Here is a 23,262-nt window from a genome sequence, read left to right as displayed (position 1 = left end):
GCTTCGGCACCCAATAGGCGGGTTTCCCTCTGGACTGAATAATGCAGATTTATGATATTTCTTCCCATTCCGAAAAATAAAACAATTGAACTTGTGCCGTACATGTGTCCACCAAGTGCCCCTTTTCATTCAGAGTGATATATGTTTCAACGTTCTTTCTATACCGAAGAAAGGCTCAGTTCGCGCCACTTCTCATCTGAAGCAGACAAACTTTGTGCAGCCTGTCCTCCATACTTGACCGCATCAGGCCCTATAAGAAGGCGCAGAGGCGGCTCAGCTTCATCCAACAGTTTGAGCACAATCCCTGCAACCTTGCTTGGGATGGATGGTTCGGTTCCAGGCGAGCTCCGATGAGCCTCGATGAAAGCTCCAACAGAGCTTTGATAAGGTTGGCTCACAGGATGAATCTTCATTGATGACCCGGCCCAATCAGTCCTGATGCCACCAGGCTCAAGAACGGTAACCTTAACACCAAAAGGAGCTACTTCCATGGCCAGTACTGTCGAAAATCCACCGACGGCCCACTTTGCAGATTGATAAGCGGAAAGGCCCGGTGCCCCTAAACGTCCCCCAAGTGAGGAGACTTGGATGATATGGCCAGATCTCTGTTCTCGAAGAATAGGAATGACTGCCTTGGTCACGTAGACTACGCCCAACAGGTTGGCGTCAAGTTGAGAGCGGAAATCTTCGATCTCGATGTCCTCGACTGAAGCGGTATTTGCGTAACCGGCATTATTGACGACAATGTCGATCCGGCCGAATTTCTTATGGCCAGCCTTCACAGCTTGGATAGCTTGATCATTGTCGGTAACATCAAGGGCAAGCGCGAGAATCCGATCAGGGCCGTATTTCTGAACGAGCCCGGCAAGTTGCTCGGGCTTGCGAGCTGTGGCGATAACGCTATCACCATTGCTGAGAGCAGCCTGAGTGATTGCAAGTCCGAGGCCACGGGAGGAGCCAGTGATGAACCAAATTCTTGTCATCTTAGTGTCTCAGAGAAAGAGGTATAGTAAAGGAAATGTTCAATTGAGATCGATGGTGAGTAGAAATGATACATGGCGGGAGAACGGCATCTTATATACTTTCTCAATCTCTATGGAGAGGGTGGTAAGTGGCAATGGTATGAGCACGGCCGCACGCTGACCTGTCATTAACTGATGATGGTGAGGAGATTGAGCAGCCGCAAGATGTAGTCAATGTATCGAGTGCATGGTTAACTATGGCGGCCGCACTAAATCTACCCGCCACAACTTAGCCAAAAAGACGAGCGGCCGATGGGTCCCGTATAATGTTTGTTCCGAGGCGAATGCCCCACTTGCGGCCGCATCGAAGTCTCACTCAAACCATTTACCCATCTTTCGGAATCAGGAAAGCAATTATGGATATTGGCGAGGCTCCTCGGGCTTGCGCTTCGTGCAAGAAGAATAAGCGTGGCTGTGATAAGGGTCTTCCACAGTGTAGCTTATGTACTAGGTCCGTTTCCCGACACCCTTGGTACTCATAGAGTCATACATACTTACTGCTGTCAATCCGAAATTAGGCACAACCGTGTTTGCGATTACTCAGATAATTCGCAAATAAATTACAGAGATGAGCTCGAGGATTTACGCAGTCGGGTGCAAGAACTTGAGCAGCGACTGACGCCGGTTACTCTGACACCAGCTGCATCTTCCATAAACGACCTACTCAATCCTGATAACTCGGCACAGCATGTGCTTTATCATGACCTGTCAGCAGTAGCCTCTTATATTGACTCGGACACCAGCGCAACTTGCAATATCCCCAACCCTTCTAATCATGTTCCTGCTCCAGAGGACATCTCTAGCGTGCTTAGTCTTTCGGACATGGAAGAGATCAAATATCGCTATTTTGATTCGGTACACACCTGGATGCCAATTGTGAGCAAAATACGATTGGACCGCATCACTAAGTGCGAGCCCAGGCTCTTGAAATCAGATGCACTACTCCTGATAATGTGTATGAAACTCATTTGCAGCTACGACCAGGGCCAGGGCCATTCAAATCTTTACAATGTGACCAAGAAACTGAGCCAAGAGCTCGAATTCAACGGAATCATCACTGTCCGCGCAGTCCAGGCCGGCCTTCTTCTTTGTGTCTATGAAGTAGGCCATGGGATATTCCCAGCTGCATTCCTCAACATCAGCAGCTGCGCACGACAGGGTGTTGCCCTCGGCCTGCATAACAAATTGGCACCCCAGTTAGCTGGCACTCCCCGAAGTTGGGTCGATTGGGAGGAAAGACAGCGGGTGTGGTGGATGGTTGTCATTCTTGATAGGTGATGAGTCCAGATGAAACTGTCCCCTTGGTACAAGAAACTGACATGCGATTAGGTACATTGCGATTGGCTCTGACCATCGCCCGCTGTGTACTGAAGACCCAAATAAAGATACGCTACTCCCAGCGAGTGATGATGCTTGGGACAGCGGGGTGAGCCTCTTTAACTGGTATCCTGTTGTGCACTTCTCATACTAACCCCACTCTTCCGCTTATTTAGGAGATGATGTGCCCGGAGCGTGTGCTACTCTCATCAAACAGCGACACTCCAGTTAGTCCTTTCGCACGCCTAGCGCAGGCATCTAACCTCCTCGGCCTTGTTGTCAAACACTGCAACGACACATCCATGGAGATTGAATATGTGTTAGACAACTTTGAAAGGCTCACGCAGACACTAATTGCGTTTCTGCAACTCTTGACTACAAGCCAAGACTTGTCGTCGAACCCATTTACCACTGCAGCAGCAATATGCTTTAGGTGAAACACTCCGCACGGTATCGTGAAATCAACGCATATTGACTCTTTCTAGTGCTTTGTTCAAGCTGGCGAACCATCACTCCTGTGATATGCACATCGAGCAAGACCTTGGTATCGAAATAGCCACTCGCGTCCGGGAGATTATGCAACGAAGTGTTCAAATGTTGAAAGACACTTCCAATCAAGTGGTATTATTCGTTCGAGATGCCAGGCAATCTCTTAATCCACAAACTATGGAGTTAGTGTCGCCATTAGTCTTGAATTGTATCTATAGCTCTACTGCAAATCTCTCGTGGATGGGCTTAGAGAATGGCGCTCCACAGTATGCCATTGGAAAGGCTGTCTGCGAAGAAATGCTACAATCTTTAGGTGCTCGATGGAAAGTGGCCAGTAAGTTTACTACCAGCACTCTGTTTATCAACGAAAACAAATGGATAACAGATGATCTTTCTTTAGATGCCTACTTGGAACTACAACGGGTTGCAGACCGTGATCAAGAGGAGCATGCGTAGTAAAGCTGATGATGTATAAAGACTGAACTTGGGTCGATGTTGAGGCCTATAATTGGGCAAGCCAAGAAATGTCAATAAACTGAAGGTGAGTAACAACACCCTCTTTCTCAATTCCAATAATACTCTTCTGTTGATTACAATTTCACTTCACCTTTTCCTGGCTGACCACATACAAGATCAACGTGCTGGCATACAGACGTGGCATACAGAAATGGCATAGAGCCATGGCTTCCTAGGCGGTCATTTGCTAGATTAATAAGATCTTGGACACCAATAAGCCATTCTATTCAAGCAAGAAAACTATCTATACCATTCGACAGTACTCCCTACCACGGGACATTTGAAACCTACACAGAGCAACTTCCAACGTCATGCTCAGGAATCCAGCAATACAAATGCCAGCCGAGTCGCTAACAGTCGTCGCGCCAAGTGAGAACTCCCGCTCCTCTTCCGGGACACGGTCACTAATCTCTGCAAATGTATTGACGTACACAAGGCCGCCAAGCAAACCTTCCCAGAATATCACAAGAAAGACAAGGTAGACGTTAGGAATAAAGTTAAACATAGAGTGCAGGCTCAGCAGGACTAAGTTAAGTACCTGTAGGATAGAGGGGATGTAGAGCCAGTGCACACGGAAAAATGGGGTAGAAGAGCGTGAGATGAAGACACCGGCTTGGTAGATGGCGTTATAGGCCGGGTAGAAGGATCGGAAGTCCTTGAAGGGACTTTCATATATAGGAAACAGAAGTGTTGGAGCAACACCCTGGTTGATCACGTACTCGGCAATGAATACCAGGAGTAATGGCAGCATACTGTAATCAACAATTAGAACTGAAATGGAAATCGACTTCCGAGAACTCACAATGGGAAAAAGAGCTTTCCTAGCTGCTGCAGATTCCTTTGCATATGGTCCCACCAAAAAGCCTCGACGTTGATCTGAACTGATTTCCGGGTATCCGAATGAACAGATACACCCAGGAGTCCTTCCGACTCTTCACGCTCAGACTCAATGCCAGCTTCATCGGCTTCATCGGTACTCGGGTGCTCGCCTCTTTCGACGGACTGATAGCTAGCCGGAGATACCGTGCGCAGTGGGTCTCGGGGTAAGATAATAAAGAAGCTCACCACCATGATAGCCGGCAAGCAAGCCGATGCATAAAGCGTAGCATTCACCGAGATACCTATGGTATTGGTAGCCAACGCATAGGCCCCAGCGCCGACCAAACCAGCAGCACCGGTACCACTACTCCAAGCTGCTAAACTGAACTGGCCATAGTAATGGGTAAGGCCCATGAAGCTAAGCTCTCCACCACCAGCGGAGAGACTAGCCAAGATAATACCGGCAATCTTGGATGCAATCGCACCGCCTTCTGTATAGCTTGGGCTCATCGCCACGACCAGCATGCCGACGACCGATAGGAATACGAAGATAACGACTCGGATGGAGTACGGGACCAGGTGAATAAAGTACGGCGCGATCAATTTCGTCGCGAAGGCTGGAATGATATCCGCGAGGAGAACAACGCCTTTGGGTACATCAGGACCGACCAAGTCTAGAGCTGCGGAGAGAAGGATCACATAGAGGACATTATTGATTAGGCCTGGTTAGAGGTTGAGGTTAGTGACGTCGTGGATATCTGGTATCTAATTGGTATGGACGCACCGAATAGCCAGAAAGCGATACAAACTCTAGGGTCTGCATCGCTGAAGGATCCTTTGACCCGGTCGCAGAAACGAGACCAGCGTGAGGGTGACGTCTCCTCGAGGGGCATCGGGGTGTCCCCGCTAGACTCGAGTCGAGGCATTCCGGGTAGAGTAGGTGGTCGCGTGAGGGAGAATAGACAGGCTACATATGATGGGAACCGGAGATATTTAGGATCATGGTATCAGTCTAATTTGCACAGGGGTCAGCCCTGGGGCCAGAGAGCGACAGAACGCTTATCACGGCAGATGATGGATGGGTTCCACGGGATCCACTGCCACGCGCGTTCCTCTTTAACTCCGAGTACGTACGGCACCCGCCTTGGCAGAATTAGGGATAGTGTCACTCCACTTAAATCATTGACTTTTTTCTATTCTATCGTACCTGTGTCTATGCAAGGCTTCGTCCGAAAAACAGTGGGATCCCAAAAAGGAAAACAGAAATATACGCTTCGCTCCAAATCAACGAAATGGTATATCAAACAGCAGATAAAACATCAGGGACATTCAAAATCAGACCAAAAGCGATCGTCTAGGACTTGATCACCGCTTCCAAAGACTGCTCCAGGATGTTCAGACCGGTCTTGATCTGATCAGCAGTGATGGTCAGAGCAGGAACGAAGCGAAGGCAGCCATCGCCAGCAGTGATAATCAACATGCCGCGCTCACGGGCAGCAGTGATGATATCACCGGCCTTGGGACCAACAGCTGAGGATAGCTGCAGACCCAAGATCAGACCGCGACCACGAACCTCCGAGATGGCCTCGGGATACTTCTCCTGGAGAGCCTTGAAGCCCGCAACGAACAGATCGGACTTCTCCTGAACCGCGGCCTGGAGCTCAGGGTCAGCGAGACGAGCGACAATGTGGTAAGCAACACGACAGGCCAGAGGGTTACCACCGAAAGTGGTACCGTGGTCACCGGTCTGAATGTGCGAACCGACGGTCTTGCCGGACACAATAGTGGCACCAATTGGGATACCGTTGCCAAGGGCCTTAGCAGAGGTGAGGATATCGGGGTGAGCGGCCTCGCCCGAGGCGGGGGCCAGCGAAGGGTGGCCGTGAGCCCAGAGGCTACCGGTACGGGACAGACCGCACTGGATCTCATCAAAGATCAGGACGGCTCCAACCTCGTCACAACGCTTGCGCAGGGCCACCAGGAACTCGGGAGTAGCCATGTTAACACCGCCCTCACCCTGGATGGGCTCGACGATCACACCACAGGTCTTGTCGGTAATGAGGGTCTGCAATTGCTCAATATCGTTGTAGTTGCCATACTTGAAGCCCGGGAGCATGGGAGAGAAGGGAGTCTGGTACTTGGGGTTGGGGGTGGCAGACAGAGCACCCATGGTGCGGCCGTGGAAGGAATTGTGGAATGAGACAAACTCGTGCTTGTCACCGGAGGGATCAATAGTACGGCCAACCTTGCGGGCGAACTTAATGGCGGCCTCGTTGGCCTCGGTTCCGGAGTTCGAAATGAAGACCTGCGAGGCATCGCGCATAGCACCTGACTCACGAGTCAGGTTAATCAACAATTGACTCAGAGCACCCGTCCAGGGGTTGTGGTAAAGATTCGAAGCATGGATGAGAGTCTCGGCCTATAAAGTCATATTAAATCAGCAATTGTCCCACAGGCTCATGGAGATCCAATTAGTGCGCACCTGCTCCGCAATGATCTGGGCGATCTCCGGGTCGCAGTGACCAAGCGAGTTGACCGCAATTCCCGAGGTCAAGTCAAGATATCGACGGTTCTCCATGTCCCACAGGTAGCAGCCCTGGCCCTTCATCATCATAGGAGGGGGGCGAACGTAGGTCGGGACCATAAACGGAGCCCGCTCTTTAATGAAGGACGCTGTGACCGAGTCGGCCGAGGGGTCAGGATTAGGCAGGGTAGCCTCCTTCTATAATCCAGTTAGTCACATAGACCGCCATTGGTTATATGGGACTCAATTCATTTACCTTGGCCTGAGCGGCATTGGAGGTCGCAAATCGTCGCTGGATCGGTGACTCAACCGAAGGGACCAGCCTGGTTGCGCGGGGCAGGCGGCGCGCGGCCACACGAAGAGCAGACATAGTGAACAAGTAAATGATTTTCAAATGAATGAATCGTCAACCTGAAGCAACAAGAGAAGAGTCAAAAGAGAACGTCCGATCGGATCGCAGATGTTCCGAGGAAATAAAAAAGACCCGCGATATCGGGATCCGCAAACCTTAGTCAGGAATCGGCGTCACTTCCCGATGACTCTCGGTTAGCCTACATTATTACCGCAGGGCGCGCCCATAAACTTGAACCTTCGTCTATTCGTGACTCATAAATCCCTCTCACAATGCTGTTCTCGATTGCTCTCCCCCGTGCACGTCTCTCCTCCCTGAGCCGGGTCGCCATCCGACCGATTTCCACCACCAGCGCATTGCGCAACGCCAACGGAGACGGCAAGCCTGCCTTTGCTTTCGCAAAGGGACCCGCTCCCCCACGACTCCCCAAAGAAGAGCAGGAAATCTTTGAAGAGCTCCAGAAGCGATCAACAGGCGCTTTCAGCACACCGCAAGTCAATCAGTCGCCCAAGACTGAGATCAAGGTCAATGGCAGTGGCGAAGAGCTTCACCCCGATGCGCCGCAAGGCTTGAAGCCTGAATTCGAGGGCGAGACGAATCCCAAGACCGGCGAGGTCGGAGGACCCAAGAACGAGCCCCTGCGATGGGGTGCTGGTGGTGATTGGAGTTATGGTGGCCGGGTGACCGATTTCTAAGTGGTCGAAATTGTACAATCAAATCCTCGTGGATTGCATTAAGCTGGCGTTGGGAAATAATCGATCCTTTTTCTCTGCATCAAGAGACACTTGGCAATGTAAATACCGAATTCTATGCATTTGATGGATGAATCAAAACGCCTGCACTTTTGATGGAAACGCATGACCTTCCAATTTCACATCTTCCTACTTTGGAATTGTATGCATGGATTCAAGACTGCTGGTAGCCGAAAGCTTCCAGTGAAAATATCAATTCGCTTCTAATCAAACACACAAATCATAAACAGTAGTTATACATGGGTAAAATCCATCCGTCACCCTTTGGCATCATCGGCACTATCTGTATTCATATCACTGACACTCGGACGGCGAAGGGCAAGAAGATTCTTATGAGCCAACTCCTCCGATGCTCGCTCCGAGGCCCGTTCAGCAGCGCGCCATCGAATGACGGCTTGCTCGACATCTTCAAACATTTCCCTAGAATCTTGAATGATGCCGCCTTCATCACCATCGCCTGACTGAGAGCTCTCGCGAGAGCCACGATCGTTGATCATTGGGAAATGAGGACCAAAGTCGCGTTCAGGAACGGGATTGAACATGATAGCGTTGGAAAACATGCGGATAAACTCTTTTTCTAATTGTCCCGAGTTCACAATACCCTTTGGAGGAAGGAGGTCTTCCGTCTTCGGCAGCATGAGTGCATTGTTTTTAGATGATGCTCCAGCAACGGGTGCAGGAGATTCACTGTCACCCGCGGGAGTGCTGACTGCCTCTGTTGCCGTGGCCACAGCCTTGCTGCCTTGGTGAACAGCAGACTTGATCGTCTTGAGATCCTGAGGTCGATAGATAAGATCGTGGTAGCCTGGAGCATCTCGTTCACCCAACGGTTTGGCGAAAATAGAGGCAAGCTTGTGGGTGGTCACGTCGTTCAGAATTGTCCCGGCGGTACGATGGAAACCGCGAGCACACATCACATATCGTGATGAGTCAAATTTAATGGCTTCTGGAGGAGCAGATTCTTGCTCCGCAGATTCACTGGCTCCTCGCTTGCGCTTGGAACGAGCCTTTGGAGTCTCCTCTGCGCTTGTTGTCGTACCCTTCTGGCGCTTCGAGGAGCGCACGTCACGCTCTGCATCGTCCGTCTGCAGAGGAGACCTGCCACGCGATGCTACGGATCGCCCTCGGCTCTGTGTAGAGGCGGAGCTCACGGCACGCCTCTTCCGCGTGGAAGAAGGTTTCTCAGTTTTAGGTGTTGCAGATGGTTTCTGATCTGCAGCCTGTCCTCGGCGAGTTTTCTTGCCCCGGGGAGGTGACATCTCCATGCCATCGGGCGAGGGTGCTCTCTCGCTTATTGGACTGACATCTTCGGGCAGAGGACGGACTGGCGATGCCGGGGAGTCCGGAATGCTCAAACGTGGGGTTCGCTTCCATGGTGTCGAGGAGCCTGGGGTATCAATCGAGAGCCGAGGCCGTGAACTACGTGATTCGGAGAACGAAGGGATGACAACACCCGGGGTCTGTGAGATGTGCGGACGACCGATAGGAACAGGGGTTTGAGCAGCGGATGTTGATGGCCCCGGGGTGCTGGGTATAGTGGGGACCGAGGGCCTGTGCTGACTTGCGGGTATGGCGGGGGGTGGTAAAGGTTGTTTGGCGGCTGTGGAGTTGACTTGTGGGGTAGTGGTAGGTGAAATGGCGGAGTATGGAGATTTGGGAGGCGGATCAAGCTGCCATTGCTGAAAGCTTGACTGAGCAGGAGTTGATTGAGGGGTCGAGGCAATGTCAGGAACACCAGGCTTCACAGTGATCGGGCGCGGTGCGACTTGTGAGGGGTGTGCGGCAGTAGGTCTCTGTGTTGGAGCAGGCGTTGTAGGAGCTACTTGAGTCCGGGGCGCGATTGGTGATGGCAGGGCATTCGGTGCGGCTTGAACAGCTGAAGGTGGCAGCTGTGATTGTGGCACTGGTGCTATGGGTTTGCCAGACGGCTGAGCAGGTGGAGGTTGGCCTTCTTTTGAATTTTGAGCCGGTACAGGTGCCTTGTTAGGCAATTTCGCCGTAGCTTTTCCAAATGCTGTTGCGGCTGGTGGGATAGCTATCGGTCCAGGGCGTTCGCGTCGCGGGGTTTCCTGCTTCACATCCACATCCATCGGTTCTGGGCGTTCTGGCTTTGCGACTGGCGGCGTAGCAACGGTCGTTGCTTCGGCTGGGGCCGGTGGTTTCTCCTCCTCCTTCTTGATGCGTTGGATTTGGTCCTGGATTGCATCGTATTCTCTTTCACTCTCTCGGATTTCCTTCGTCACTAACTCTCTGTACCGTGCGTAGAGATGCGACACCAGCTCCGGCACCCGGACGGCATGGGTGACTCCATCTGACAATCCTTCTGGTCGTGGGCTAGATATCTTTCGCTTCTTCGAGTTAATTGCGTTCGGACTCTCTGCTGGTACTCCATTGGAGCCTTTGGTCGTGTCTCGATCAAATCCATCACGGAGCAAGGTTGAATACAAGTCTTCTAAGGCCTCTGGGCTTAAGCGATCGGCGCTAAACGCGACATTTTCACGAACTAACGGGTTGTCGCTCAGCAGGCTCGAGATAGACGCAAAGCTTGCCGGGCGCACGTCAGAGGTCGCGAGGGACTGAAAGAAGAGCAAGGATTCGAAAGGAGTGTAGGCCGACAGAGGAGGCATTCCCCATTTCCCGCCCGGGTGGCCGTTTGGGAGGAGAGCTTTGGGGATGGGGGCCACGGTGGTTGGTGGAGAGGAGTTCCGGCAGGGTGGTTTGGTTCGAGCGAAGATTTCGATCGGGATGGAAACGGAACTTGTCGGTCGCGTGGGGGTAATAAGGACTGTGGAGGGGTAGGAAGCTAACGCGACGGGATTTTCAGAGGTAACCGTCCCTATGCGCCGAGCCAGGCCACGAAGATCGCGAAGATACCCGATGAGAAGTTGATGAGAAGGTGGATTTCCGTATAATGTGATCGCGACGAGCCAGGTTGCAGGTTCTGGCGTACCGGGAATTACGGTATTGTTACATTAAAGTCACCTGACCCGGTTGCCAGAGCCACGCATTCTTTTATTTACTTTTCGATCTATGAGCTCTACCGGTCGAAAGTACCTAAGATCATAGTGTCCAGACAGTACATCTGCAGCTTCATCATGATAATCAAGTTTCATCTAATTGAGGCCAGTCTAACCCGAAAAATAATTGGTCAAAATGACTCCCCTTTTTCCAATTATCTGCTTCAATCGCGGAGTCTATAGCCCCTTAAAAGCTGCCCAATAGTAGCAATGAAGGAAACCCCCTTTTTTTGGCCATAAAGTGGATCTCATCAAACTTCGGGACAAGCCCCTGAAAGATGGCACCTCTAAGCACTGCAAGGCCCGGGCTAATCCGTAGTGGGCTCTCTTCGATCGTCTCCCGCACATCCATGACGTGAAGAGCCCCCTTGTAATACCATGACACGCTTCCCCTTGCCGGTGGATATTCTTTGACCTCCACGCCTCTACGGCGACTAGTGAGTCGGTGGGCTACGATCGTCCTTCTTCTCCATCTCCAATTCTTTTTTTTTTTCTCTTTCTTTCCCCCCTCCCCAATAAACTATTTCTGACATTGGTACAAACCACCGCAAGGCCCCGCTGCCAGTCCCCCAGGAATATCCGTGCATTTGGGTGTTCTGCTTCCCTATATATCTCCGGTATGTATGGAATTGCCCCCCTTTACGCTCTACCGTGACACGCTTACCCCCCCTCCCGTTCTTTGGAGTTCCCGAAGTATACAAAACCACAACTCCCAACGTCTCAACTGACTTGCGCTTCTGCTCTTCAAGGTCAACTATTCTTATAATATCAATCTTCCTGTGATTCTTGGCTGGTCCGGGTCTCCATATTCGCCCCTCTTACATCCCTACCAGAGGTGTATCCTTAATCTTGGCCGAGTGCTGCCCCGCCCGACGTCGCACATATTCCTCGAGCAGCAGAAAGAGCTTCCCCCTCTCCTCCGTCATCGAGGTTCAAAGCTTTCCCATCTTTGATCCGATCCCTCAAGCCAACAAGCCTGCACTTCGAAATGTCCGACCTAGACCAAGAGTGGAAGCCCAAGTGCCGGCCTCAGTCGTGCGTCTCACCCAACAACCAAGCTCACCCCGAACAAGGACGTTGACCAAGACATGGCAGGACTATGGCCCAGGCATTCTCCAGCGCGTTGGATAGCGCTTTCTCGCTCGACAGCGACGTGAACCACCTTTCCCAGACAGTGGACCAGAAGTAGGTGGAAACCCCCCAAACTCGAGTCAAGTCAAAAACATGATCTCACCTCTATATTCGTTCGGTCTAAAGGGACGAAAAACTAACCCAGGACCTGGAAAATAGGAAGCAGCAGATGTTAATTCAAAGCCGGGAGCTTGAGGCTCTGCAGCAGCGCATCCGCGAGGCTGAGGAGCGACTTAAGCGCCAATCTACCGCCGGTCTACCACAGGTGTCCCGAGGAGGACAGGAACAGACAACCGGTAAGGATGAGTCGTCTTGATCATCCCCATGCCATGTTTGAACCCTTTGTTTATCTTTCAACCATCAATGCTGTACTTGGTGAACATGTGAAAATGGAATATCCTCCAACGGGAAAGACTGATGGAAAACGACATTAGTTCCTCCTTCGGAATCTTCATACGGCAATTCCCAGCGGCCAGAGCAGAAGGCAGAGTCGTGATTTCGGATTCCTTGACTTTGCCTTTTGATTTGTTTACCACGGAAAGGAAGTCTGAGGTAGATTGATGCGTTTGTTGCTCTTGCTCTTGCTATTGGCTGAAATTGGCTGAATACTTTCGTCTCTGCCCCTTTTTGTTTTTGTATACCCGAATGGACGGGGCTATGGAGCACACCTCCGGCATCAGATCCGTGGTTTTGTGGCAGGAGATCCGCCCCGCTCCGGCTGTGATTTGCGGTCTCGTTCGTTTATTTTTCGATCGCTGCTCTTTCGTTGCATATTATTCAAGAATCCCTATTAGTAGGACTTCTCGCCCTCTCGTTGGCACTGCTACGGCGTAATTCGAGTTTTTTCTCCTTTGCTTGTTTCTTGCTGCCAGATCCATAAAGTGCCATGTAGTCTCGATCTCAATTATGGCGTGGCCAATCATCTGAGACTGTCATATCTAGAACATATGTAACGCGAAACATACCTGTCGGGCCGGTTGTTGCCCCTTGCTTCTGCGCAGGAGTGACTACGGGTGGATCGTTAACTCCGGGGAGATCGATAACCGTAGCCGTTTTTGTAATAGATTATGTACTCTGCAGTACATGATGCCGATGGCACCAATTGAAACATTCCTTCGATGCCCTTGCTCTACATCACCGTCTATTGTTTCACCTGGTGTTTCATACAATGCTCGGGCATCCCGAAGTCCTCAGGCCTCAAGTGCAGCTATTAGATTGCCAATCAAGGCCCCTAGTTGGAGTAATACAATAGACTCGGAACTGATTGTGATGAAAAAGGTGTATTGTGCAGTTCACAAATAATGGAAACAAACGAAATGATAACAAAGAGGGAGTCCGAATCAGAAGCCCCCTTTCTGCTTTCACCAAACGCTACCGTTCATGCAGGGCGATGCTATATCTAAACACATCCTCCCCACTCTCAATGGCTTATTTTACATTTACAAAGCATCGGTAAGAGCCTTGTTCATCTTGGCGATCTTGGAAGAGACGCTAAGGTCGATGGTGCGGTCACCGATCTCAACAACGAGTCCACCAACAAGGTCGGGGTTAACCTGCGATTATCAATCAGTTTAGGTTCCAGGGCCTAGAGAGATATTGGCTTTGAAACGCACCTTGGTGACAACCTTGAGCTTCTTGCCCTGGCTGTACTCGGACTTGGCAACGGCCTTCTCGAGACGGGAGATAGTCTTGGTGTCAAGGTCCTACGATGACAACAATGTTAGCATTTTGTCGGAACAGTCGAATCATTCATCAAAAGACGATTGAAGGGGTACTCACCTGGGCGGAGGTGATGCTCAGCTCGATCTCGCCGCGGGCAGCGGACATGAGAGTACCGAACTTCTCGCAGACACCCTCAAGGGAACCAAGACGGTTGTTCTCGGCAAGAGTCTCGAGGAAGTTCTTGAGGATATCGGCCTTGTCAGCACCGGCGACCTTCTGGAGCTCCTGGACGATCTGGGCCTTGTCGGCGTTGGACAGGGTGGGAGCGCCGAGGATGGTGGTCAGCTTCTTGTCGGCCTTGATGACCTGACCGAGGGCAGCGATAGCCTTAGCGGTCTGCTCGAGGGCGGCGGACTTGGAAGAGGCAGTGTACTGCAAAGAAGAAAAATGTTAGAGAGCGGCCGTGTAGGATTTCATATTTTGTTGCATCGTGCAAGCTTCAATTTCCGAAGTTGTTAAACAGAGGGGGTGAACAATAGGAGGGGCCGGGGAGACACGGAGTCGCGCGAAAAAATTGATATCGCGGCAGTCGGATCATTGAAGGGGTCGAAGGCATACCAGAGCAGAGGCGTAGGTGCCGTCAACGCCGAACAAGGCAACGGGAGGGCGGACATCCTGGGCCGGGGTGGCATAGGTGCGCAGACCGTTGAAGGCCGGGCGAGCGACGGAGAGCTGCTGGGTGGCACGCAGGCCAGCGCGGGCGACACGGGCGGACATCATCGTGAATTGAGTGTGAGGAGAGCCTCGAGGGGAGGTAGGTGACCAAGAGAGTTGAGATGGGGGGAGATGCGAGCGGCGGTCGGGTGCGTCGTGAAGGTTGAGTTGGAGGTCCGACTTCTTCCCGGATCACGTGCCCATGGGCTGAGGTAAGCGGGCCGGTTTTCGCTGCTTTTGAGCATCCAAGCATCAACACTGATACATGACAGACAACTAGGAGTCTGCATGTTTTACCTAAATGAGTGTAAATGCTATTCCATAGGAACAACTGAAGCTCTGGAATATTCTATAAATGAGCACACAATGGTCATGAAAATTCCTTGCGAGGCCATAACACTACAATACAAGATTCTCAAAGCATAGCAATTTACTCCGGAACCACAAGAGTCATGCCGATAACCTTAAAGCAGTATTGCAATGGTTGAGTAATAAAGCTGCACACAATATAGATGCGGGCCCTTCATCCGAGGCATTCATGCCAAACACCGAGAAAGCCTAGTCAACAAGAAAGTACATAAATCGACTAGTAATGCATGCCCCACGCCAAAAACGCCGTCGGGAAGCCCGCCCACCATATCTCTTCCAGAGTCTTTAGCCGTCGAGATAAGATCAAAAGTAAAACACACCCTCATGCACCAATGACCACAGTTCCTTCCCATGCAAATGAAGCTTAATCGCTGCGAAGCATGCTATCCACCAGGTCTCCTAGCGGGCCCCAGTAATCTTTCCCGCTAGCCAACTTGTGTTCGTCGATAAAGAGGACATAGTGCTTGAAGCTGGTATTCAGATGCGGTTCAAGACCAAGGTGCACAACGACCGGGTAATGATGACAGTAAATATGGGCGTAAACCCGGTACAATCGCTTGAAGATCTGGCGGAGAAGACTGGAGAAGGTCTTTGGGAAAGGTACGCCTGTGAAGTACATTAAGCAACGGTCCTTGAAATACCTCAGAACATTTAAAACGCACCGATTCGGCTGGGAAACATCTGTTCGTTGTCGATGTTACCTTGCACCCATGTCATCAAGTGCTCAATATACTCCGGGGCGGACATCTTTGTTGGTCGCTTGTAGTTCTCTGAGTCCTGCCACAAGTATTCGAACCTACATCCCTGTCAGCCTAAATCTGGTCCATAAAAAGCTGTATCCTCAAGGTGCGCCATACTCATCGGTTGCTTTCATCTCGGGACATGTTTGCGGTGAACAGAACTCGGTTATGGAGCCGTAAAGGAGATTGATCTGGTTGTAGAAATCGACAACTGTGAGACGCAGCGGGTCAATCTAACTGCATACAAGGCAGGAAACCCGGGCAAACATACCGTTCACAGCAAGCCACTCATTCAAATCTTCGCCTTCGGGCAGTTTCACGGCCTTGCGCAAACTTCCACTTCCTAGAGTGGCCTCGGCGAATTGTCTCAGCTGGTAGCTGCTGGTGCCCTTGGCCGCAGAGCGGGGCTTGAAGGGCGCCCGTGTTCGCGCATTGCTGGGAGGGGTTAGTCCAAAGCAACCTTGTTTGAGAGCGCGAACAGCTGGTGAAAGATATGATGGGGGTTCTAAAGCAGGAACATGAGAGGTGCGGGTGGTTTGGTAGAACGAGGGGCTGAGACTCAAGGAAGGGGATCGGGTCGGTGATTTATTCAGGGTGGTAGAGGAATGAACAGGGGTGGGAGGAGCGGGGACAGACATGGTGGTGATGAATGAAGCCATCTTCGTTCAGGAAGAATCCCTTATGTTGTTATTGCGGCGGGGTGGGCGCTGATCGCGACGTGCCTGCATTCCGATGTCAAAAGGATTAGCTGTGGCGTTCTCGAGAAATTCAAGAAATGAGATCTGGCATGCCGTACTCAGAGAAATCAGAGGTACCTATTGGAGATGCAAGCGACAGTTGAGACAGGATCGACGATGCGCGTACAGTGCAAGGGAAAGAAGTGCTATCGGTTCAGCTCCACCAAATGTGATAAAGCAATCGGATCCATGGGTGCAGTTGCGCGTTGCCCCAGTGACAACCAGGACTACGTCAGATCAATTTCTATAGACCTAATTATTCAGATATCGATTCCAAGTTACAGCGTACTACCCAGATAAAAGGCTTTTTTCTCAAGGAGGAAATATTCAAGACCACCTGGTAATTGAGAATTGAGAATTGAGACACCTGTTGGTTCAGGGTGTTGAATCCCGAGGTCGACGGGTCGAAAATATAGTCCCAACTTCCCAAGGTTAAACGTATCTCTCAGGCTCTTCTGTCTGGATACCACCGTATCAGGTGCATCCAGTATGTACAAGCTCCTTGGAAAGCTATACAGAACTCGATGTAGGTCCATGGATGTAATTCAATTTCTTTAATAGTCTATAGAATAATGGATATTCCTTGGAACCAAACACCCATTTGAAGGCGCGGCTTAGCCCTGCACGAAGAGCCACTGGGCACCATCAAGATGAATAAGGTCGCGACCACCTGGGCAGCAGAATTGAGCAGATAATTCAACCTTATTCAATTTTTCACCTTGGCTCCCAATTGGCGCGGCATTTCTCCATTATCCGCCATCTCATTCAATACTCTCTCGGCAATCTTCATAGCGTCCACACCAGCTGGAGCACCACAGTAGACAGTAGCGTGTATAATAGCTTCGCGAATCTCAAGCTCACTCAGACCGTTATTACGAGCCCCTCGGATATGAACCGCCAATTCGGGTCCACGGTTGAGAGCCATCAGCATGCCAATATTGAGAAGACTGCGATCTCTTCGTTCAAGTCCCGGCCTTGTCCACACATTGCCCCAGGCCCATTCGGTAATGTGTTCTTGGCCGGCTCGAGAGAACTCAGTTGAGCCGTTCTCTAGGGCCTTGTCGACGTAGGCTTCCCCAACGACGGCACGACGGACTTTGAGGCCTTCTTCGAATAGGCCTTTGTGGAGGTCATCGAACTTGGGATCGGTGGTCATTTTCGGAGGAATTTGGGGATACTTGGAAGTGTGATAGGATGTTAGGGAAGTGTTGAAAGATATTTGTTGACTTGATTGACTATATAGGCAGGATAATGTTTTCCAGGTGGGGCTTTCCTGTCTCGGCTGCCGCCGCTTTTTTGGTGCTCAAGCTCAGGTCTAGAGTCATGTGATGATCAATTCGATAAGAATTCTTAGTGGTGTGTCCTACAAGGTCGCTTTTCATGATAAATAGCGGCCCAATGCTTGCTCAGCTATAAACCGAATGTCAAATTGGCATAGACCTTCTGCGGCAGGGGCTCAGGGGAGTCTCGAGGAGAGATTGGAGTCTTCCAGAAGGTATACCAGGTCACGAACCATTAGAAGGAAATAGGCGGTTTATTGTACAGGCTTACTACCGTGCCGTCTGATTAGTTCGCGCCAGCTTGCTCTCATGCCCACAAGGCTCAGACACAAATATAAGGCCCCACCGTACTTTTCCCATGAGAGCTAAGCAAGTTGTTGGCCGGCATTTGATCAAGTACCGTGACTAGTTATCACCGTACAACATTCCCGCCTCAGTGTTGCAAACGCCAAATTAGAAGCGACTTTTACGACGATATTTGTTTTAAAGCAATTGAGCTAGCGAGTCGCGTTTAATCGAGCCTGCTTACTTAGGTCATCCTGCATTGTTTATGTAGCTTAGTAACAACCCAGAATTCTCAGATGTCAGTGACCAGATGATGTGCTCAGGACAGGCCGAGCAAACTCGGGTACTTAAATCAAACTCATCGAGTGTATCGGCTTAGTTGATCAACTTTGCACTTGATTCCAATGAAAAAAAGTGACGAGGAGGTTAGCACTAAAAATCACCAAGAATTGCCAGGCATTGACCACATAAATGCAATAAGTCGTCTTTGGCCCACGTCAAATGGCTTCCCAATGGCTCTTTCTCAAGAGTAGTGACACTGCACACCTGTATTTCAATTCAGTCCCTCTCTTGCTCCTTATTCATCCAATTCTCGTTCCCTCCCAAATAACGAAAAACGACCCTTGAATCCAAATCCTTACACCGCACATCTTCACTAGCACCCTCATATATAGTCAATCCCGCACCACCAAGCACATTCCTCGCTTCCACTCTCCTCGCCATCTCAACCGCTAGGGAAAAATCTTTCCGCATCATTTGAATCTTGAACCCGTCCTGATACCCATTCGACGAAGGAGCCTCAGGAAAAACACCCGGTACAGGACAGAACTTGTCACAAACAGTGTTCTGCGCCGTCCCAGCTGCATAAACTTTCGCCAATGTGCGGGGATCAAGGCCGGAGCGCATCCCCATATCCATAGCTTCGGAGCAAGCAATGGCTATAATACCGGAGAGGTAATTTTTGGAGAGCTTCGCGGCGAGTCCGAGAGATGGTCCGCCGCATGGAATTACCGTCGATCCCATCAGCGATAGTACATCAGTTACTCGACTGAGTTCGGGGGTCTCTTCTTCGTGGCACCCGAGGAAGAACGTGAGTGTGCCGTTCTTTGCGCCGATTACACCGCCGCTGACGGGGGCGTCGTAGAAGAGTGTTGAGGGTGAGAGATTGGTTATATGGTCTCTTACTTCCAGGAAACTGGCTGTTTCGATGGTTGAGCAGTCGATTAGAAGTTTTTCTTTGAGGTCGGCTGAGCAGATGCCGTCCGCGGATAGATAGACCGTCTTTACGTGTTTCCCTTCAGGTAGCATTGTGAGAATTGTTTTCTGTGAATGAGTTCATCGTCAGGCGCTGAGCGTATGAAGAAGATGTAAGTCAATATTCCTAGGACATACCGATTGATCTGCAACATCCTTCGCACTGACACAACGAACCACTTTCTGCGGATATTTCGCAAATAATTCATTCATCAACGGTGTGATGATATCGAAAATGTATAACCGCGTTGCAGGTGGGAGTTTCTCAGCTAAATGGTCTGCCATCCACATCCCCATGGCTCCGAGGCCAATAAATCCAATAGAATCCGTATCTGTGACTGTCATCGTTGTACGGAGTAAGACTTCTAAGAAGAGTAAGTTATCAAGCTAGTAAATATTCTGTGCTCAATAGTCTATATTCACGGCTTGAAGATTCCTGCCTAGAATGGTACTGGTGTTCAATGTATGATGTCAAGTTGGGCTGCGCACTGGCATGCCCAAGAACAAGGGTGTGGCCCAGGGGCCAAGGAGGGGCTGACTTCCCAGTTTCCCCTCAAATACCCATGAACCCCGGATAAATTTGCTGTAACACCCTCGTCGTAAGAATGAAACAGACTACGTCATATTACAGGGGTTCGTCTGCATACTTCCCCGCTATACGGTGGTATATAGGTGACATGGCCTGATTTGCAAAGCATACCAGGAAACTTTGTAGCTGGATCGCCCTAGATAGAAAGCTTGCTATTTTGACAAAGATTCAAAGAGACCCCTGGTAGCAAGTGACCAAATAGCTCCTACACAGTTTCCTGGGTAAAAATCTCCATTTCCTTATGTAGAACGAAACTCTAGGGAAGCGCACAGGGGCATGTGTAGACAAATACGAGAAAGTGCCAACGCGACACATCCAAAATAACATCGGGACCACACCCGCGTCAAGTAGCTTTACTCATCGTCATCTTTCAGAGAAACGACTCGTAGATTATTAAAGCCACGACTATATTTCTATTCAAAACACCCTCTCGCTCCTGAATCTCCTCATTTGTCAGTCCTTGAAATGAAAGCTTTTTGACTTATAGCAAGTTAGCAACATTTTTATTTTTGATTAACGTTTGAAAGCCAATGTAATGTATCTAGGGTGGTTCAATCGAATTGAATATGGAGAACTTTGGAATATCGTGGTCATCATGCGTAAAGCCTGCCCACGCACGTGTAAGGACCTGCGCCTTGACTTGAAAGTTGAGGCATCCGAAATTTGAATATCAAGCGTATCTCAAGTGTACCTCGTGCACAATGCTGTTCTTCCCGCATCAATAATCTCGCAAGTGTAGGCTCTGATAGGGATCAATATTCTACGGCATTCGCGGAGGATGGGAGTTAAGACGAATTATGAATTTTAGATTTGACAAGTACCGACATACGTAGGTGAATACCTAACAGATGGCGCAGGTAGTAAGATCTCACTTCAAGATAAGTGGATAACACCATGGAGGTGAGGACCGAGAAACATATCCACAAGCGGATAGGGGAATATTTAGACTAATACACAAGAAAGCTGCCAACACAGCAGAAACCAAAATAACATCGGAGACCACGCTCAAATAGCGTATCCGTTGTTCTCTTCTGGCAATTGTTCCCGGACACTTTCACCGTAGACGGTCAACGGGATGGAAATTTCAAATGATTCACAGCCCAAATGCTCCGATGCAGAAAAAACTTTACCACGATCATCACAAGACATCGATTCAAGCAGTTGGATGCCAGAAGGACCGTGACCATGCTCATTGACTGTATTCGGTGTCACAAACTCGAAGCGTAGGTCCCAATCGAGGGTCACGCCGCTGGTGAGAATAGTCGGGGTGGCAGTAATAGGTATAGCGGGGCTGAAGACCACACGGGTAGCATAGAGGGTATTTTCAAATAGGGATGCATGGATGCGACGGGTAGTTCGGTGGATACTGGCGTTTGATCGAACAGCTAGAGTAGGCACGACCTTTTCAGATGTTTCTAATGAAGCTCGCACAGCATAGCACGGGATGGAAGCATTGCCGAAATCCACGGTAGCAATGATGGTTTCGCCAATCCGGTGTACTGGGCGGTTTAGGACAACCACTGCAATACGCTTGCCATCGCGGGCAATCTCAAATCTATTGGGACTGCGCCGCGATGATTGAGCTGCTTGATTACTGCGAAGAATTGCCATATCAATGATGTCCTTGCAGGACAGCGGCTGAGGAGGTCCATCGTAGCTTGCTCGGCGTTCTGGAAGGGCCCCCGGTGGGAAAAGTGAATTTGAGCGTGCACGCTGTTCAAGAATCTCATCGACGTAGGAGATAAAGTCGCCAGCCGAATTCCAAAGTCCACTCAGGCTCTGCGGTTTTGGAACCACCGGAGCGTTAGGTGCGACTTTTTGAACCTTGGCTTCGTCACGCAGAAGCACGTATGGAGACATCAGATCATGACCCAAAACATCTCCTTTCTCTATAGATTTATTAGCAAATGAAAAAGCCGTGATGATGAGTTAACCTACCATTTACTCCGCTATACACACGGAACGGTATGTTGATGCGGTTGACCCGCTGAGTATCGTTGGGCGCACTAGGTCGCTGGGTTCCAATAACGAGATTGTATGATATCTTGATGGCTTTCCCTTTATGACTCGCCGGGAGTCCCCTTGGAAGAGAAAAGGAGAAGGAATAAGACTGTTCCTCCCCCGGTGCTAGTCGCAGATCGACAAAAAGAAGGGACTGTGGAGTAGAAAGCAGCGGAATTGAGCGCGACGAAGCAACTCCACGCATGTCTCGAAGACCGTCAAGCTCATTGTTTGACAAGAGACCACTGATGGATTCCTCAATGGCGTTCCACTTGAGCGCACCCCAAAAGCCACCACCCCCTTTGCGAGCACGTTCAGTACTGGCAGAGCTTGGTCGTCCTGGCAGCCCACCAGTGCCTGCTTGGCCACCAACCACTCCTTTGCGTTTAACTTCGTCAAAGACTGACTGATTTACCAATGAGCCGTCGACGGTAAATGATGCACTGATCTGGGCATAGCCCATCAGCAGCGCCTGGCTATCTGCGGATTTTGCTGACGAGGGTACAACACTCGAATAATGTCGTCCGTGTCGGACAGGCGGAGGTGCACGCCCTCCTTGGGCCGAATAGTTTGTATACTCAGATGCCAATGTCTCCGTCGAGTGATCACTGACCGAGTAAAATTCACCACTGCTTCGACTGCTTCCATTCACACTAGTGGCTGATATAATCCGTGTGACTTGTTGGTGCGATGGAGGTCCCAATACCGATGGATCTCTCCCTGGACCTTTCCCTGGTGATGGAAGTCTTTCAGATTTGGGTGAAGGGGTCGGGGCGGGGCGATTGGTGTCGTTTGGAGGGGCAGCCGGGAATTTGAAGTCAAAGGAAGGTAGTTGAGGTCTTCGTGCTGGGCGCAATGGCTCGATTGTATTTACAGGACTTTCTGCAATGGATCCAGGTCGGCTTGTAGCCCCCACATTATTGGTGTCAACTCGTAGGTTTCCGGGGGCAGATTCGTCTGATTCTCTTAATGGCAGACCGCGCATTGGAGCTCTGGCGGCTATATCACGATAATTTGTTAGCGCTCTTACTTTTAAATCATTATTGACGCGTCTGGCATACCTTTCCTGTAAGAATCATCATAGCTATCATGCCTCCTTGGGGTGATCTGGAGACTGGTTGAGCGTCCATGACCCCTAGCAGGCTTGCCTCGAGTCAAGTGCGGCGATGGCGATTTGTCTGGCTGGCCTTCACTATCAATTGAAAGAATTGATACAGATCGCTTACTGCTGTGACCAGGTTGCCAGCTTCGAGGTGTGGAGGAGGGGTTGCCGGCGGGCGGGAAGCTCTGAGAAGCAACGAGTGGGGAGCTCAGGGATGAAGCGGTGCGGTGGGCAACCGGTCTCCTTGAGGAGCCGATCGAAAAAGACCGTCGATCCGAAAACAGTCTTTGGGGTGATTTGAAGCCAAAGAAGGAGTCGGAATTATTGTTGCCAGAATGGTTGGCGACTCGAGACGCCTTGCGCTGGTGTTGGCCTTCACCAGCGTTGACTTCGGATCCGGTCTCTGCCACGTTCTTGAATGTGATAGTACATTCCACATTCTCCCCCGCAAAGATTGTTTGATCCTTCCATTTCACAAAGACCTGGATGTTCGACGGCATGGCGGCGCGGTCAGCATGTGGGCCGGAAGCTGTGTTGAATACGAATCTCCGGTCGCGGGCCGAAGGGATTGATGAAGATCAAAGGCAGCT

General features: G+C 50.5%; 12 protein-coding genes across 12 annotated transcripts; 3 read left to right on the top strand and 9 right to left on the bottom strand.

Annotated features, from left to right (window-relative positions):
* Positions 1–158: 158 nt before the first annotated feature.
* On the bottom strand, positions 159–983 carry N7484_005120 (uncharacterized protein; the record flags this gene model as incomplete). Its single annotated transcript, XM_057115540.1, has 1 exon — positions 159–983. One exon carries the CDS (start codon positions 981–983, stop codon positions 159–161), a length of 825 nt encoding a protein of 274 aa, XP_056975680.1.
* Positions 984–1,378: 395 nt separating this feature from the next.
* On the top strand, positions 1,379–3,284 carry N7484_005119 (uncharacterized protein; the record flags this gene model as incomplete). Its single annotated transcript, XM_057115539.1, has 7 exons — positions 1,379–1,473; positions 1,541–1,930; positions 1,997–2,296; positions 2,352–2,448; positions 2,516–2,772; positions 2,825–3,162; positions 3,229–3,284. The coding sequence occupies 7 exons, from the start codon at positions 1,379–1,381 to the stop codon at positions 3,282–3,284; spliced, it is 1,533 nt and encodes a 510-aa protein (XP_056975679.1).
* A 304-nt stretch (positions 3,285–3,588) lies between these two features.
* On the bottom strand, positions 3,589–5,089 carry N7484_005118 (battenin family protein; the record flags this gene model as incomplete). Its single annotated transcript, XM_057115538.1, has 3 exons — positions 3,589–4,096; positions 4,147–4,885; positions 4,948–5,089. 3 exons carry the CDS (start codon positions 5,087–5,089, stop codon positions 3,589–3,591), a joined length of 1,389 nt encoding a protein of 462 aa, XP_056975678.1.
* Positions 5,090–5,517: 428 nt separating this feature from the next.
* Positions 5,518–7,057, bottom strand: N7484_005117 (acetylornithine transaminase; the record flags this gene model as incomplete). Its single annotated transcript, XM_057115537.1, has 3 exons — positions 5,518–6,582; positions 6,646–6,885; positions 6,944–7,057. The coding sequence occupies 3 exons, from the start codon at positions 7,055–7,057 to the stop codon at positions 5,518–5,520; spliced, it is 1,419 nt and encodes a 472-aa protein (XP_056975677.1).
* A 254-nt stretch (positions 7,058–7,311) lies between these two features.
* On the top strand, positions 7,312–7,734 carry N7484_005116 (succinate dehydrogenase assembly factor 4; the record flags this gene model as incomplete). Its single annotated transcript, XM_057115536.1, has 1 exon — positions 7,312–7,734. The coding sequence occupies one exon, from the start codon at positions 7,312–7,314 to the stop codon at positions 7,732–7,734; it is 423 nt and encodes a 140-aa protein (XP_056975676.1).
* A 314-nt stretch (positions 7,735–8,048) lies between these two features.
* Positions 8,049–10,418, bottom strand: N7484_005115 (uncharacterized protein; the record flags this gene model as incomplete). The annotated part of the gene is made up of 1 exon (XM_057115535.1): positions 8,049–10,418. The coding sequence occupies one exon, from the start codon at positions 10,416–10,418 to the stop codon at positions 8,049–8,051; it is 2,370 nt and encodes a 789-aa protein (XP_056975675.1).
* Positions 10,419–11,796: 1,378 nt separating this feature from the next.
* On the top strand, positions 11,797–12,255 carry N7484_005114 (uncharacterized protein; the record flags this gene model as incomplete). The annotated part of the gene is made up of 3 exons (XM_057115534.1): positions 11,797–11,843; positions 11,904–11,993; positions 12,099–12,255. 3 exons carry the CDS (start codon positions 11,797–11,799, stop codon positions 12,253–12,255), a joined length of 294 nt encoding a protein of 97 aa, XP_056975674.1.
* A 1,088-nt stretch (positions 12,256–13,343) lies between these two features.
* On the bottom strand, positions 13,344–14,461 carry N7484_005113 (F1F0 ATP synthase subunit 5). Its single transcript, XM_057115533.1, has 4 exons — positions 14,220–14,461; positions 13,719–14,033; positions 13,553–13,642; positions 13,344–13,492 (listed from the first exon to the last, which is right to left on the bottom strand). Exons 1-4 carry the CDS (start codon positions 14,379–14,381, stop codon positions 13,379–13,381), a joined length of 681 nt encoding a protein of 226 aa, XP_056975673.1. The 5' UTR covers positions 14,382–14,461; the 3' UTR covers positions 13,344–13,378.
* A 587-nt stretch (positions 14,462–15,048) lies between these two features.
* On the bottom strand, positions 15,049–16,083 carry N7484_005112 (Mob1/phocein family protein; the record flags this gene model as incomplete). Its single annotated transcript, XM_057115532.1, has 4 exons — positions 15,049–15,290; positions 15,347–15,480; positions 15,542–15,635; positions 15,696–16,083. The coding sequence occupies 4 exons, from the start codon at positions 16,081–16,083 to the stop codon at positions 15,049–15,051; spliced, it is 858 nt and encodes a 285-aa protein (XP_056975672.1).
* A 784-nt stretch (positions 16,084–16,867) lies between these two features.
* N7484_005111 (CMD-domain-containing protein) lies at positions 16,868–17,317 on the bottom strand (the record flags this gene model as incomplete). The annotated part of the gene is made up of 1 exon (XM_057115531.1): positions 16,868–17,317. One exon carries the CDS (start codon positions 17,315–17,317, stop codon positions 16,868–16,870), a length of 450 nt encoding a protein of 149 aa, XP_056975671.1.
* A 967-nt stretch (positions 17,318–18,284) lies between these two features.
* Positions 18,285–19,325, bottom strand: N7484_005110 (putative 3-hydroxyisobutyrate dehydrogenase; the record flags this gene model as incomplete). Its single annotated transcript, XM_057115530.1, has 2 exons — positions 18,285–19,049; positions 19,119–19,325. The coding sequence occupies 2 exons, from the start codon at positions 19,323–19,325 to the stop codon at positions 18,285–18,287; spliced, it is 972 nt and encodes a 323-aa protein (XP_056975670.1).
* A 1,249-nt stretch (positions 19,326–20,574) lies between these two features.
* Positions 20,575–23,172, bottom strand: N7484_005109 (putative intracellular protein transport protein (Sat1); the record flags this gene model as incomplete). The annotated part of the gene is made up of 3 exons (XM_057115529.1): positions 20,575–21,458; positions 21,508–22,569; positions 22,632–23,172. The coding sequence occupies 3 exons, from the start codon at positions 23,170–23,172 to the stop codon at positions 20,575–20,577; spliced, it is 2,487 nt and encodes an 828-aa protein (XP_056975669.1).
* Between the last annotated feature and the right edge of the window lie 90 nt (positions 23,173–23,262).

This window comes from Penicillium longicatenatum (assembly GCF_028827895.1).
Source record: "Penicillium longicatenatum strain IBT 33135 chromosome Unknown contig_2_segment0_segment0, whole genome shotgun sequence".
Classification (NCBI taxonomy): Eukaryota; Fungi; Ascomycota; class Eurotiomycetes; order Eurotiales; family Aspergillaceae; genus Penicillium; species Penicillium longicatenatum.
Note: the sequence above shows the minus strand (reverse complement) of the source record. Positions and strands in the feature narration are given on the sequence as shown.

What these genes read in the sequence shown, in the direction of transcription:
- N7484_005113 (XM_057115533.1), bottom strand. Translation starts at nt 14,381, where the DNA reads ATGATGTCCGCCCGTGTCGCCCGCGCTGGCCTGCGTGCCACCCAGCAG. An exon ending in TGAGCATCACCTCCGCCCAG is followed by an intron (nt 13,643 to 13,718) that starts GTGAGTACCCCT and finishes TTGTCATCGTAG; the next exon opens with GACCTTGACACCAAGACTAT. An exon ending in AGCTCAAGGTTGTCACCAAG is followed by an intron (nt 13,493 to 13,552) that starts GTGCGTTTCAAA and finishes TGATAATCGCAG; the next exon opens with GTTAACCCCGACCTTGTTGG.